Genomic DNA, 15,799 nt, shown 5'->3' with positions numbered 1-15,799 from the left:
GACTGTAAGGAGAGCATTCTTACAGTAGTAGGTGGAATGAGTTAATTTGATAAGGAATTTGTTCCTCCCCAGGTGAAACTTTTCTCTTACTACTCGGTTCTCAAGGAACCAGGATGTCTTCAGCTAATATAATCTTGCCCTTGAGTGTCACGGCATCAAGGGACCACTGAGGTTTTAGCTGTGACTGGAAGCAAAAATGGAGTTATGTTTTGACATACCATCACCAGCCTATAGGCAGGAAAACTAGGCCTAATCATAATTTAATTGTGAAATGACTTTTTCCCCAAAATTAATCTAGAATTGCTCTCAACACAGTGTATAAATACAACTTTTTTTTCTGTTCGTGTTTAGATGAAAGCTCAAGAAGTAGAGCTAGCTTTGGAAGAAGTTGAAAAAGCAGGAGAAGAACAAGCAAAATTTGGTAAATACCTTGAAAAAAGTTTACTGTGATGTTAAGAAATTGCATTTATCATTAATCAATAGAACATTAGGTTTAACCTAGTCTATAAAACATGTGTATTCAGTTTACTTTGAAAGCATTTCTAGAATTCCTATTTCATGGATCTGATATGTAATAGTTGTTTTTGTTGATGTTTAGAATCATGATATAATCTTAAAAGCAATAATTTTGCTGTTTTTTTGAAATTCATTTTAATCTTTTGAGGCAGATCTAACCAATTGAAATATTTGCCTTTTGAAAAAATAGAAAATCAACTAAAAACGAAAGTAATGAAACTAGAAGATGAACTCGAGGTATGTCCTTTTGTATTTTTTACTTATTTTATTATTTTGAATTATTTTTAATATTTGCTATTGTCTGGAAAAATCACAGTGATGAGATTGTGCTCATAGTTTTTTTTGTTCAACTACTATATGTTTATGTGCTTTAAATTCTACTAGGATTAAATATTTCATTTGAAAAAAAAATACTGATTTCCACAGTGGTTGCACCAGTCTACATTCCCACCAGCAGTGGAGCAGTGTTCCTCTTTTCCCACAGCCACACCAGCATTTGTTATTGATTGATTTCATGATAGCAGCTATTCTTTGTGGGGTGAGGTGGAATCTCAGTGTTGTTTTCATTTGCATCTCTCCAGTGACCAGTGATGTTGAACATTTTTTCATGTTTATTTGCTATTTCTATTTCTTTGTGTGAGAAATGTCTGCTCGTTTCAGATGGATTCAGATTTGGATTGGATCTTTAAATTTGGGAGGTCTGATTTTTTCTTTAAGTTCTTTATATATCCTAGGTAGTAGACTTTTGTCTGAGGCATAGCAGGTGAAAATTTTTTCCCAGATTGTGAGTTGTCTCTTCACACTGTTGGTCATTTCTCTTGCTGTGCAGAAGCTTTTTAATAAGAAGAGATCACACTTGTTGATTGTTTGTGCTAGTTCACAGGCAACTGAGCTTTTGTTCATAAAATCTTTTCCTACACCAATGTCTTCAAGAGTTCTAACTAACCTCTCTTCCAGCTGGTTCACCGTTTCTGTTTTAATATTTAGATCTTTAATCCATTTTGATTTTAGTTTAGTGCATGGTGAGAGTTACAGGTCTAGTTTTAATCTTTGACAAGTTGAAACCCAATTTTTCCAGCACCATTTATTAAAGAGGCTATCTCTTCTCCAGTGAGGGTGTTTGGCTCCTTTGTTGAAGATGAGGTGGCTGAGTGTGTCTGGAGTTGTTTCTGCATCTTCTAATCTGTTTCACTGGTCCTCAGGCCTGTTTCTTTGCCAGTACCATGCTCTTTTTAACACAGTAGCTTTGTAGTATAGTTGCAGGTTGGGGATTGTGATACTTCCTGCCATGTCTCTGTTGCCTAGAATTGCTTTTGCTATTCTGGGTCTCTTCTGGTTCCAAATGAATTTTTGGATTGTTTTCTCAAGTCCGTGAAGTATGCTGCTCGGATTTCAATTGGGATTGCATTGAATCTATATAGCAGTTTTGGAAGTATGTTGATTCTTCCTGCCCAGGAGCAAGGGATGTCTTTCCATTTTCTGATATCATCTTCAGTCTCTCTTTTCAGAGTGCTATAGTTTTCAGAGAAGGGGTCTTTGATTTCTTTTGTTAGGTTGATTCCTAGGTATTTCAGTTTTTTGGATGCTATTTTGAATGGAATTGTTTGCCCTACTTCTCTCTCAATGAGTCTGTTGTTTGTGTAGAGGAAAGCTGTTGATTTTTGTGGGTTGACCTTGTATCCAGGTACTTGACTGAATTTGGTTATTAAGTCTAGAAGACTTTTGGTGGGGTTTTTGGGGTCTTCTATATAGAGTATCATGTCATCTGCAAATAATGACAATTTGACTTCTTCATTTCCTATCTTTATTCCTTTTATTTCTTTCTCTTGTCTAATTGCCGTGGCTAATGTATCCAGAACTATATTGAATAAGAGTGGTGATTGTGGACATCCTTGTCTTGTTCCTGATTTTAGTGTGAAGGATTTCAGTTTTTGACCATTTAGTATGATATTGTCTGTTGGTTTTTCATAGTTGGCTTTTATCAGTTTGAGGTAGAGACCATCTATTCCAATTTTTTGTAGGGTTTTTATCATAAATGCATGTTGGATTTTGTCAAATGCTTTTTCTACATCTATGGAGATAATCATATGGTTTTTGTCCTTGGCTCTATTGATATAGTGTATTACATTGATTGATTTGAGTATGTTGAATCATCCTTGCATCCCTGGGATGAATCCCACTTGATCAGGGTGTATGATCTTGATGATCTTCTGCATTCTATTTGCCAGTATCTTATTAAGGATTTTTGCATCTATGTTCATTAGTGAGATTGCCCTATAGTTCTCCTTTTTTGGTTGAGTCTTTCTCTGCTTTGGGGATCAAGGTGATGCTTGCTTCCAGGAATGAATTTGGGAGTATTGCTTCCCTTTCAATTTCATTGAAGAGTTTGAACAGTAGTAGCAGAAGTTCCTCTCTAAATGTCCTGTAGAATTCAGGAGTGAAGGCCTCGGGACCCGGGCTTTTCTTTGTTGGTAAGTTTTTAATTACATTTTCAGTTTCATTGGTTGATATTGGGTTGATTAGAATTTTTAGGTCTTCTTTGTTCAACTGTGGTAATTCACACTTATCTGGGATTCTGTCCATTTCTCCTGTATTTTCCACCTTACTGGCAGATAGGTTCTCGAAGTAGGTATTGATGATCCTCTGGTGCAACCACTGTGGAAATCAGTATGGAGATGGCTCAAAGAACTAGAACTGGAAGTCTCGTTTGACCCAGCTAGTCCCCTGCTGGGTATTTTCCCCAAAGAATTAAAAGAATCATACCACAGTGATGTATGTGCCACCCATGTTCATAGCAGCACAATTTGTAGTAGCTTAAACTTGGAAGCAGCCCAAATGCCCATCAACTGGAGAATGGATAAAGAAAATGTGTTTTTTTTTTCTAAAATGGAGTACTACTCAGCCATAAAAAATGAGAAATTAGAGACATTTATAGCTAAGTTTATGCATATTGAGGCGATACTCTTAAGTGAAATAAATAGGACATACGTGTAAATACTGAATAGTTTCTCTATTGTGAGGAACTAAAAGTAAATAAGGTCTAAAAGGTATAATAGATAATGTGAAATAGGAAGAAAAGGGGCAAAGGGGAAGGGGAAGTGGGAGGGGTAGGGTTAAGGAAAGAAGGGAATGGAATTTATATGAGAAAAACAAAAAATGGAAACAAAGTCTTTGTAGATAGGGAGGGGTGGAGGGGTTGAAAGGAAAGCAGGGGAATGGGGAAAAAATAAGAACCAAGAGATTATGTAAAGGTGCAAATTTCCAATGATGAATGTCATGATATTATATACCTAAAATGTACCAATTAAATTAATTTAAAAAGTAAATAAAGCCCTTAACAGCTGGATAGAGATAAATCCAGAGAAGTGCAGAAGGAATACTAATAATTGAGATGGAGGGAAGCGTCTGTTAGTTAAGGAATAATGATGGGAGAATGTGGTAAAAGTCCTTTTTGACAAAGCCAAGGGCTAAAATATGAATGTATTGTTAAGGAACTAAATACATTGAAATTCCTGATAAGGTAGGAAAGAATGTGATACAAGGGATTAGCCTTTGGTAGAAGGAAGACTTCTTTGTATTAGGAGAGAAGTAAAAGTGGATTTGTACAGCAAGTTTTGTTTTGTTTTGTTTTTGGTACCGGGGATCGAACTCGGGTCCTTGAGCTTGCACAGCAGGCGGCGAACCCACTGAGCTAAATCCCTGGCCTTGTACAGAAATTTTTATGTTTTAGGTTTAGTGCTTGGAAGTTGTGAGAGTGAAGATGAATAGTAGTATATAGGTAGTATGGTTGAATTCTAAGGTTGTCACATAAAATTTGAAATTGTCAGATAAAGTTCAAAATGTGATAGAGAATGGACTGGAGCATTGAGAGTCTAGAGTTTGATGGATTTGAGTTCCAGTCCTGATTTTTTTGAACTTGGATGAGATATTTCCTATCCCAGCTGATTCCCAGCTCTTAGGAAAATTTCAAACACTTTCTATAACATTTATGTTACTGAACTGTGATAAATGATTTATAAAGGTGGATTGATTCATTGTAAGTTTTTCCCCAGGTGGTGGTATAGAATAGAAAGATAGGGCAGTTGCTCATCTTGATAGGAAAGTCCCTGAAGTGTGATGATTATGAAAGCTGAATAGGTAAAGAAATCAAGATTGGGTGGTGCCTAAGTGGCTGTAACAGAGTCTGAGTGATTAACAGTCAATTGTTTATAGCTCTCAGTGGTTCAGGAAAAGGTAAAGGTTTGTATTCCTGTGTACTAAAACTTACATGAGTTACATATTTTTTAAAAAGTAGTTTTTAAAGTAATATTTTAAACTTGGTGCTGAAGAAGCATAGTGAAGATTTAAAATCAAGATAATTATTTGCTTGTTGATTCAGTCAAACCCCCCAAAATAATGGAACTAATTTATGCTTTGGTTTTTCGCTTTGAGATGGCTCACCATTCTGCAGGTGGACGGGACACTCGGTTTTTACGTGATGAAATTCGCCAACTTGAAAAGCAGTTGGAACAAAAAGACAGAGAATTGGAGGACATAGAAAAGGAATTGAATAAAGAAAAGAAAGTTAATGAACAGGTAAGGCACATATTCTTCAGTGAATCTTCACTGTTCAAGTTAAGATGTCCTTGTGGAACATAGTCTTTTTAACAATATCAGTTTTATGTTCTGTATTATCGTGAGGAATGATCTACATCTGTCTGTAAGATTTTAAATTACTGTTCATTTTGTCCTTTCATCTTTAAAATAAAGTGGATTAAGTACTTCAAGTGAATATAACTTGGAGATTAATCCTTTATATTTGGATGCATATTTTTCTGAGGACATTATAATACACACATAAAATTGATACTTTGATCTTGAATATTGGTATAAAGAAATTAATAGGCATTCATAAACAATTGATTTTCTTACTGTCCCGGTTTATTTTGGGTAAAAATTTATACATGTATTAATGTATTTATATGCACAGTAGATTTGGAAAAGTGGAATGTCTAACCTGTGTAGCTTTGCAGCTTTTAAGAGATTGAATGTGGGTGTAGGTTGCTAGAGCAATTCTTTCTTTGCCTTTATCAGTTGGTTTTGTATATTTACTGCATACCGAAGACTTTGCTATATACTAGTGCTACAGTAACTATTTTCTAGTTCTCAAGGATATTCATAATCAGGAATAAGCATAACATAGGGATAGTATGGTACTTTGGGGAAGCATAAGGATGTAAGAATATTGTGGCATACTCTGGGCAAGTATACCAAATCAGTATTGCAATTCAGGAATCAGTCTAAAAACTGAGACCTAAGGTAGGAGGTAGTGTGGCAACAGAAATGAGAATGTATGTGGTGACTAAGGAATGAGCATTCTGGATAGAAAATAAAACATTTGCTAAGACCTAGAAGTAAGAGATACTACAGTATACTCAGGACCAGTAATTATTCATTTTGGCAGAAATACATATAAATAAAACAGCTTCCATAGTGTCTTTACTATGTCCCAGGCACTGTATATGCATTAATTCATTGTTTGCACTTGATGCTCATCGTGATGAGATACTCATCATGTCATTTCTACCATGCTACAAATGAAAAAATTAAGAGACATGGATAGTATATGTGTCTACCCATGGTTACACAGCTGGTAAGTGGTAAAGCCAGGATTTAAATCTGGAAGTCCCACTCAAGAGTATGTTCTCTTAATCACTGTGCTGTCCTGTCTTCCCAGTTTTGATATTCTTTTATCCTCTCCAGAGATAAGCAGGGGCCAGTTCCTAAAGAATTTGGTTCTTTTCCTAGAAGGAGTCAAAGAACATGAGGTTATCCTGCTCAAACCTATTGTTTGTAGGTCTTCTTTGTAGAGAGTGGATTAGAGGGCCAAACCTAGTTATGAGACATTTGTATTAATTTGGGCAAGTGGTGATGATGGCCTAATGAAAGTGGTATGGATGAGATGAAGAAGCATAGACATGTGTGAGAGAAGTAAGTGTACTTGTATATAATTGATTGTGTATGAATGATTGGTTGTCAGAGGAGAGGAGGGAATGAAGAGTATAGCTAATTTTGTGGGTTGGCCACTGGATAGAGAGAATGCCATTTATAAGAAGGGACACAAGAGTTTAGAGGTTTGAGATTGTCATTTCAGTTTTATACACGTTGTGTTTGAGATCGTTGCGGGCATCTCAGAAAGGATATCTGTGGATCTGCATTTTTAAGAGACACTAGGCCAGTGATGCTGAAACTTTTTGAGCTTTTGGTGATAGACAGACTGCTGCAGCCAGCATGCGTGCCATAGGTTCACCACCACTGCACAAGGCAGTGATGAGGATTTATGGGTTATCACTATGATTTTATAGAAGGCAAGTGATTATAATATGTACCCTGAGAAATGCCTAGTAAAACAATGAAATAGGAGAAGGTGCTTTGAAGGAAAGAGTATCAAGGGTGTGATACTTGAGAGGCCAAGGAGAAAAAGAGCATCAGTAACATTAAATGCTTAAGTATTCAGTCCTTGGCTTCTCTCATTAAAATTTTGCAGTTCAGAATGCAATGCGACTCTTTCTTAATTCTCAATAATAGGCAAACTTCTAAAATTTATATTGCACTTTGATTTTTACTGTAAGTTTTCTTTAAAATTTTATTTCAAAAATTGTCATAACTTCATGATTGTAAGAAAAACAGTGATCATTCATATTCCTCACATGGAGATTCACCAGTTCTTAGAACTGTGCCACATTTAGCTTTATCTTCCTGTCAGTATCTTCGTATATACATACTTCTCTCTCACTCACTTGTTTTTCTTTTGAGAACCAGAGTTAATTGCAGATATCATGATACTTCAGAATTAAATATCTTAGTATGTCTTTTATAAAAAAAATTATCCATAATCACAATGTAATTATGCTCAGTATGATTATCTAATGTCTAAAATCAGATTTCCTCTGTTTGCCCAATAATATCCTTCATAGATCTTACCTTCTATCTTCAGTATCCAAGGTTTCCTGAAGGATCACACATTGCATTTGGTTCTTTATTGTAGAATTTTAAGTGTGGTTGCACATCATGAGTCTGTCTTCTGCTTGAGTAAGGGAGAGAACAGAATAGTGAAAGATAGTGAAAGGTCTTCAGAGGGATGGTTTTTGGAGAGTAGGTAGACCATCACTATGATTATAGTGATATCTGCTTATTTAGGGAAACACAACAGAAATGAAATCACTTATATGTGAAGAAGAAAACATTATCTTTTTTCCTATTCCATCATTAAGCATTTTGTTAAGGACTTTATGTATATCTTATTTAATTTTTATGTCAACATCTGAGGTGAAAAAATTGCATTTAGGAGATATTCAATGATTTTTTTTCCCCACACTTTACTAGAAATTGATGGACATGGTATATAAACCTAGGCCATTCTTATCTCAATTTGAATTATTTAAACTTTATGGTGTGCCTCCCATACATTTCTTAGTAACTCAGTGCTCCACTAAGAGCAAATAGTTTTCCAGCCATCACCCAGAAGAACCACAAAATACAATAATCTTGTACTTAAAACCACTCATTTTATTAGGGAATTTTTTGTGGTAAGAGAGAAATAATTTATATTCTATATTTTCTGTTTTTGTATTCTTTGGATTTTTTTGTATGGTTTTTAAATCTTTTAAACTGGGCCCTTTTTTTCCTTTCTAATCCTTATTTTTCAAAAATTTTATCTTCTTTATGCCTTGATAGCTAAACCTTGTCTTTTGAGGGGATTTAGAATTAAAATCAACAAGCTGAAAACTTGCATTTATACTGAATTGCTGCTCAATTTTACCTTATTTACTTTTTTGCTTTTAGTTGGCTCTTCGAAATGAGGAGGCAGAAAATGAAAACAGCAAATTAAGAAGAGAGGTTGGTAAAACATTTTAGTAGTTGTGGTAGTTCAACAAAAATATTTACTAAAAAAGTTTGTATAAATCTGTATTGTAACCAGTAATGGAATCTTCTAAGTAACCAATGTTTTAAACTAACTGATTTTATGATATTTTATCTCAGGGAATTAGAAAATAAAATTTGACGCCATTAAGTACTACATGCATTTCTTAGCTCTGCGTAGGTAAATCTAGCTTTTTGTTACATAAACTAGTCTTTGCTAATTCACCAATGGAATATATGACTGAATTTCTGTTCTTATTATCCTTGTATCCAGCACTCTTTTAAAATTTTTGTTTCTCATGAAATCTTACATACTCTTGATTATTTGATTTCCGGGTCAAATAATGTTTGTGCATCATTTATCCTGATAGGCATTCTTTCCAAAATAATCAAAATGTTCTTTGTGTTGTTGTTGTTCTTACTTTCTTTGGTTATTCAAAACAGTATACTTCATTTTCTTAAAATTTCTTAATTTTCGTTTTAATTTCTAGCTATTATTTTTAATTTTGTGTTGCTTTTCTCATTTCTAATTACCTTTCTCATGTCCTTTTCTGGAGAACAAACGTCTAAAGAAAAAGGTGAGGCTTTAAGGGTGGTGAAAGCTTGGGAATTTAAAGATATGATCTAAGCACACTAATGAGAGGATGTAATTTTGTTTTTCCAGACAGTTTCTTAGCAATGTTGTGTTGGTATTTTCAGAATGAACAGCTTCGTCAGGACATTATTGACTACCAGAAACAAATAGATTCTCAAAGAGAATCGCTTCTATCAAGAAGAGGAGAAGATAGTGACTACCGATCACAATTGTCTAAAAAAAACTATGAGCTTGTTCAATATCTGGATGAAATTCAGGTAAAATGAACAAGTCATTCAGAGCAATGATTCCCATAGAATCATAATTTGTTTACAATGTAAATGCCATATTATAAACCTGTCACTCTGTACTTGGAAGGCATGAAATAAATTGCATATTTGAAGTTGCAATTCCTTGCTTATTCTTTTTATGAATGTCTATCTTGAGTGTTAAGATTGAGATATTTATGTATAATTTTCTTGATATCTAATTTGTTTTAATTGGTTGACATCAATTTATCCTAGAAGTCAAAGAATTTTTTTTACCCATTGTATACTTATGGTTCCATTTACTTTTCCTATAAATTTCAGTTTCTTAAAAGTTATTGTGTCTCTAATTTTTTTTAGACTTTAACAGAAGCTAATGAGAAAATTGAAGTTCAGAATCAAGAAATGAGAAAAAATCTGGAAGAGTCCGTACAGGAAATGGAGAAGATGACTGATGAATATAATAGGATGAAAGCTATTGTGCATCAGACAGATAATATTGTGGACCAGTTAAAAAAAGAAAATGATCACTATCGACTTCAAGTAAGAATAACTGTTACAATGACTTTTTAGAAAGACTTCATATTGTTTCATTACTGTTTGAAACTAGAAATATTTTGATTTTCTAAGATGCAGATTTTCTCTTTTTAGTACTGTAATATGTTGCCATCTTGATATGTTTGTTTCTTTAATCTCCTCATAAGCGCTTTGTAATTGTTGCTGTCTAGGGTTGCTATAAATGATACCTGATTGAATGTATAGATAGTTTTACGAAGATCATAATTATGGGGATTTACTGCTGAAGATAAATCTTAAAATAAATATGCTATGAATGTATTAGAAACCAATACATTGTTCACTATTTGGGATTAAACTTGTTTAAAATGAAGAATAATGTTTAAAAATATAGTTCTTTAATAATAAAAGATAATTATGACAGCTTGGGTATCCCTTATTTGAAATGCTTGGGGACAGAAGTGTTTCAGATTTTGAATTTATTTAGATTTTATAGTATGTGAATATACATAACAAGATAGCCTGGGGATAAGACCTGAGTCTAAACACTAAATTCATTTGTGTTTCATGTATTCCTGATATATATGGCCTGAAGATAATTTTATATAACATTTTTAGTGTGCCCATGTTTTGACTGAAGCCTATCACATAGGGTCTGGTGTGGAATTTTAATATTTGTGGCATCATGTCAGTGCCAAATAGTGGCCAGTTTTGGAATGTTCCAGAATTTGAATTTTTGGATTAATAGTTACTCAAAATGAATAGATTCAGAAACCATTGAATGTAATCTTTAACCACAAGACTATGGCTGTAATAGATAATAAGTGTAATACATCTATATATGTGTATGTGTACATATATAAATGTGCATATGTAATAATTATATTTATATTGTACCAATTTATACCGGTTCTTGAAATAATTGTTGCATTTTAGGTACAGGAACTTACAGATCTTCTGAAAGCAAAAAATGAAGAAGATGATCCAATCATGGTAGCTGTCAATGCCAAAGTAGAAGAATGGAAGGTGCTTTTCTCAATGGATATAATATCTTTTTCATTTTATACTTTAGATTTAAATTTTAGTCTGATTTTCATTTAAAGAACTTATGCTAGTGAATAACATTTTAATTAGTTTTTTTACAAGTTTATTATAATAAAAGCTCCAAAGTGTCCTCTTGCTTGTTACTGAATGAGTGCTTTCAAATTAAGATTATCAGAGAGTAAGGGAATGATGAAAGTGATGGCTCAGAATCACGTAGGAATTTCAGCTTCCATCTCTTTTTCCTCACCACACTAAAATCTCAACCAGTTCCACAGCCTTAAAATATGAGAAGCTGGGATTGTGATGTTTGCATATTTGACAAACATCGAATATGACTGAATTAATAATTCTTATTTTAAAAGCCTTCAATACTAGCATCAGTGCTTCTAGTAGGTTTACAGTTGGAATTGAACTGTGGCATTTTGGGATTGGTTATCATCTGGGAAGTTAGATAATATCTACTTGAGACAAAAGCAATAGCATTGAAGATGAGGCCTGAGGAATCATGGGTAAGTAAATTTTATGTAAAGGGCTGGAGAGTAAATATTTTAGGCCATCTAGTCTCTTGTTATAACTACTCAACTCTGTTGGTACAACCTGAAAACAACCACAGACAGTAAACTAACTAAATATGCAAGAATATTTTTCAGTAAAACTATTTACAAATACAAGTAGCAGACCAGATTTCCCCTGTGCACCATAATTTACTAGCCCTTGGAAAAAATAATTGTTTTTATTTTTTGATGAGGAAATGCCATTATGTTGTATGTTTGCTGTACTTTGTTTTGACTTAATATTTTGTTATAGTGATTTTATGTCAGTCTATACAGTGTTGCTTTGTTCTTTTTAATGGCTGTGTAATTTTTCTGTGTACATATGTACATTGTTTGATAATTCTCTATTGTGTGCATTTTATAGGTTTCTAATTTTTTGTTAGAATGTTTTAGTGAATATCCTTGTATGTATGCTGTTTTGAAAAAGTACATATATATTGGTAAAGTAAATTGCCACAAGTATAATTGTGATATATGTTCCAGATGCATTTCTCCAGTTTTGTCACTTATCTTTTGGCTCTGTGGTAGCTTTTAATATGAAGTATTTTTATATTGTTTATTTAAATATATTTTTAGAGGCTTTTAACCTTTATTTCATAACTAAGAAAGCTTCTTTATATAAACTTGTTTTATCGTATTATTTCCTAGTATCTTCTGGTTTCATCTTCTACATTTCAATCTTTGAAGCATGTATAATCCACTTTGGCATAAAGAATTTAAAAGGATGCAACAGAGCTACTCTGTTATTCAAATAGCATTGGATATTTCATCTTTCTCACACTGACATACAGTATCATTTTTATTACATACAGATCTGTTGAATTTAGATTTATTTCTGGACTCCTTTTTATTGACCCATTTTCTAACAGTGTATAGTTATTTTAATTATTACATATCTGAATATCTAAAAAGGCTGTTTTTATAAATTTTCTGGTTTTAGACCCTTATGAACAAGTTTAGAAATAGGCTGTTCATTTGTTTAAAAAATCTTTTTTTTAATTGGGTGTATGTAAAAGTTATAAATTGATTTATAGATTAAGGATGAACATTTTTATGATGATATTTGGTCTCACTAAGAATACAAATACTTTTCATACATTCAAGATATTTTATATCTCTCAGTATTCTAATGTTCATTCCATAAAGATCAATTGTATTAAAAACTTTTTATGTGGAGGTACTCATAACTTTTTGAAAAGTGAGTTTTGAGACCTAGCACTTTTTCAAATAAGATTGAACTTTTTAAAAGTGAAAATTATAGTGTGTATTTTGAGTCTGAACTTCCAGTTATATATACAAAATGAGCAAAAGTTGTAGTGGTAGTTGCTGGTTGTTGAAATAATTTTTTTAGTCTCAAACTTAAAACAATCCTTCTGCCTCAGCCTCCTGAGTGCAGGAATCACAGGAATGCACCACCACTCCTAGGTCTTTTCTGTTTTTCTTCAGTGTTCTAATGATATATTGTTATTTACCATAAATGAAGAATGATTTATTAATTTCCATGTTTTGTAACATCCCATTTGCTTTATTTCTAGTTAATTTTGTCTTCTAAAGATGATGAAATTATTGAATATCAGCAAATGTTACATAATCTAAGAGAGAAACTTAAAAATGCCCAGCTTGATGCTGATAAAAGTAACATTATGGCTCTACAAGAGGTAAAAACTTATCAAAATTTGATTCATCAACCAGTTTTTAAAAATTGGTAGTCTGAATTATCTTATTGTATCATCTGTTCCTTAAATATAGTGGCTTCCGTTACTGGGTGTATAGTATTTTGAATTTTCTTATACTAGTTCCCAGAAAATAATTAGAATGAAGTTTAGAGTAAAGGGTACAGTTAGGAATGGAGTTATCTTATTTTTTTTCTATTGATGTGGCTATAAACATTATTTTGGTCAAAAATTTTCTTTTAAAAACATTCAGATTTTAAAATATGTTACAGCTCTTATTAAGATATATCTTAGTGTTGATATAATCAATAAAATGTGAAATCAACTAAAAGTGTGGTTATAATTTCAATGGCTACTTATAGATTTTATATTTATTAAAATACATATACTCAAATAGAAGCCACACTTCATTATCCATGTTCTTTCTACTCATAGTCCATAAGAAAGAATGAAATTTGAGGAATATTTGGAAAATTAGAAGAATTATAAGGAGCAGCATTTCTGAATGAATTACTGAAGAGACAGAGGCAAAATTGAGTAAAAGAGAAAGCTCAGGGTAAAACTCAAAGTGACACCTCTGAACTTAACATGATGTCATGCACTTGAGATATACAAAATGTAAAAGGCGTAGTTTTACCCACAAGAAAGCATTTTCTGTAGCCTTGTTATAAACTAATACCTCCCTTTTTCTTCACCTTGAAAAATGTATGTTGATACACATGAAGGGGAATGTGATAATTTGAAATATTTTTTAGGGTGTGCAAGAACGAGATAATCAAATTAAGATGCTCACTGAACAAATAGAACAATATACAAAAGAAATGGAAAAAAATACTTTTATTATTGAAGATTTGAAAAATGAGCTCCAAAGAAACAAAGGTAATTCAGTATTTCATAAGTATACAGTTAACTTTATATGCCATTTTTTCTTAAAATTGTGTCAGATATATTATTGTTCTCCATTTCAATTTTGCCATATTTTCTAAAATTATATAGGATATTATTGTTTATTTGCTTAAATTTGTAAAAGATGAATGTTTTGTCTTGTTTTTCCTCTATGATGAAAAATTACAGCTGGGTGTGGTGGCTCATGCCTATAATCCCAGTACTTGGTAGGCTGAGGCAGGAAGATAACCAGGTGTTTGAGGCCAGCCTGGGCTACATAGTGAGTTCAAGCCCAGCCTGAACTAGATAGGGAGTCCTTGTCTCAAAAAGCCGAAGGAAAAAAAAAAAAGAAAAAAGGAAAGAAAATTACATTAACACTTTTATTAGACTGATTATGTAAAAAAGGAAAATGGTAATATAATTGTTTTTATTTAACTTTTCTTTTATACTTAACAAAGAATGGAGAGAATAAAATTTTAATCACCACGTCAGCATTCCAGTTAGTTTTCAGAATTTGAGACATCCGCATTTGAATTAATCTTACCCAAGTTAATGTCTCATCACATTCTCTCTAAAATTCCTATTACCTTACCTAACATCAGTTTTGCTAATCATCATGCCCCCTCTGCATGAGTCCTGTTGTATTTGCCTAGCACTGCATACTGTAGGTACAGAAGGGAATCCTAGTATAAATTATTCATGACAAATTCATGAATATGTTTATTAAAATATCTAAAGATTTTTAAAAAGACCTGAATGGGAAATAGTGAGTTTATAGAATAATCATTTAGATAGTGAAGCAAAAGCTTCACTGAGAGAATAATGGAAAACAGATTAAAAGAGAAATTAAGAATGTAAGTCATGCAGATGGCTGTAAGGAGAGGGAATAATTTCAAAGACACGGAAGCGAGGGTGTACCAAGCTTTTTTAGTGGTATACTACTGTCCTCATATTGGAACCACTGATTTAAAAGACTAATCATGATTAACTCATAATTCTTCTGTTTACCCTGTAGGTGCTTCAGATCTTTCTCAACAGACTCATTATATGAAAATTCAGTCAAAGTTGCAAATTTTAGAAGAGAAAACTAAAGAGGCAGAGAGAACAGCTGAGCTAGCTGAGGGGGATGCTAGAGAAAAGGATAAAGAATTAATTGAGGCTGTGAAGCGATTAAAAGATTATGAATCGGTATGTATTTTTATCTTGTCAGTCAAGGAGCTTACATTTATTTTTGCCACTCAGACTGTTCTTTGTCTCTTACTATATACTATTTAAAGAACACTCCTGAGTCTCTCGATAAATATTGTCCTGATTAAATTGCTAAACGATTCAAGCTTTTGAGCATTCATTTTTTGTTACGAGAATTGTTTTGGCCATAGCATTTTGCTCACTTAAGCAGCTTTGATGAGTGGCAGGATTAGATGCTTTGTTATCTGTGTGCTTTGGGCCACCCTGTAGATGTGACACCACTGCTGGTTTGATAAAACTTTTTTGTGACAGAGGCAGTTTTGTCACTTACTGTGTCAACAGTCTACTTTGTACTTTATATTTTCTCTTAAATCTGATTAAAAGTAAGTCCGGCAACTAATTATATATGTATTGGTGATTAATTTTTAATTTTTTTCTATATTTTGTTAAGTATTTTATATGCAATAATTTGAGTCACTTTGCCATTAGAATAACACACTGGGAAGTTTCAGCTGTTCCATATTCCCATCATTATTACTAGATTTGGCTTATAAAAGCACAATAAATGTAATTTTAAAATGTAATTTTTATGTTTTTAAATATAGGTTAAAAATTAATTTAAAATTTACAAAAACCCTTATATATGTCTGCCATATAAATTGTAGGTATATACTTATTTCT

The 15,799-nt window shown here is 32.7% G+C and overlaps 1 protein-coding gene across 4 annotated transcripts in view; it reads left to right on the top strand.

Moving 5' to 3' along the window:
* The window catches only part of Cep290 (centrosomal protein 290), an 84,260-nt gene that overhangs the window by 2,443 nt on the left and 66,018 nt on the right, over nucleotides 1–15,799 (top strand). For all 4 annotated transcript variants that reach the window (XR_002390147.2, XM_013066571.3, XM_087192573.1 and 1 more), the window contains exons 4-13: nucleotides 352–421; nucleotides 707–753; nucleotides 4,948–5,091; nucleotides 8,341–8,394; nucleotides 9,118–9,270; nucleotides 9,619–9,801; nucleotides 10,711–10,800; nucleotides 12,908–13,030; nucleotides 13,801–13,924; nucleotides 14,946–15,118. Coding sequence is in view for 3 of the 4 variants with exons in the window: in XM_013066571.3 (XP_012922025.2) it covers nucleotides 352–421; nucleotides 707–753; nucleotides 4,948–5,091; nucleotides 8,341–8,394; nucleotides 9,118–9,270; nucleotides 9,619–9,801; nucleotides 10,711–10,800; nucleotides 12,908–13,030; nucleotides 13,801–13,924; nucleotides 14,946–15,118 (1,161 nt within the window). In the remaining variant the exon portion in view is untranslated. The remainder of the gene's footprint in view (nucleotides 1–351; nucleotides 422–706; nucleotides 754–4,947; nucleotides 5,092–8,340; nucleotides 8,395–9,117; nucleotides 9,271–9,618; nucleotides 9,802–10,710; nucleotides 10,801–12,907; nucleotides 13,031–13,800; nucleotides 13,925–14,945; nucleotides 15,119–15,799) is intronic.

Source organism: Heterocephalus glaber, unplaced genomic scaffold (assembly GCF_053883595.1).
Source record: "Heterocephalus glaber isolate CG9 unplaced genomic scaffold, H.glaber_assembly_v1.0 deba00001572, whole genome shotgun sequence".
In the NCBI taxonomy this organism is placed as follows: domain Eukaryota; kingdom Metazoa; phylum Chordata; class Mammalia; order Rodentia; family Bathyergidae; genus Heterocephalus; species Heterocephalus glaber.
The sequence above is the reverse complement of the archived record's forward strand: the minus strand, read 5'-3'. Positions and strand labels throughout refer to the sequence as shown.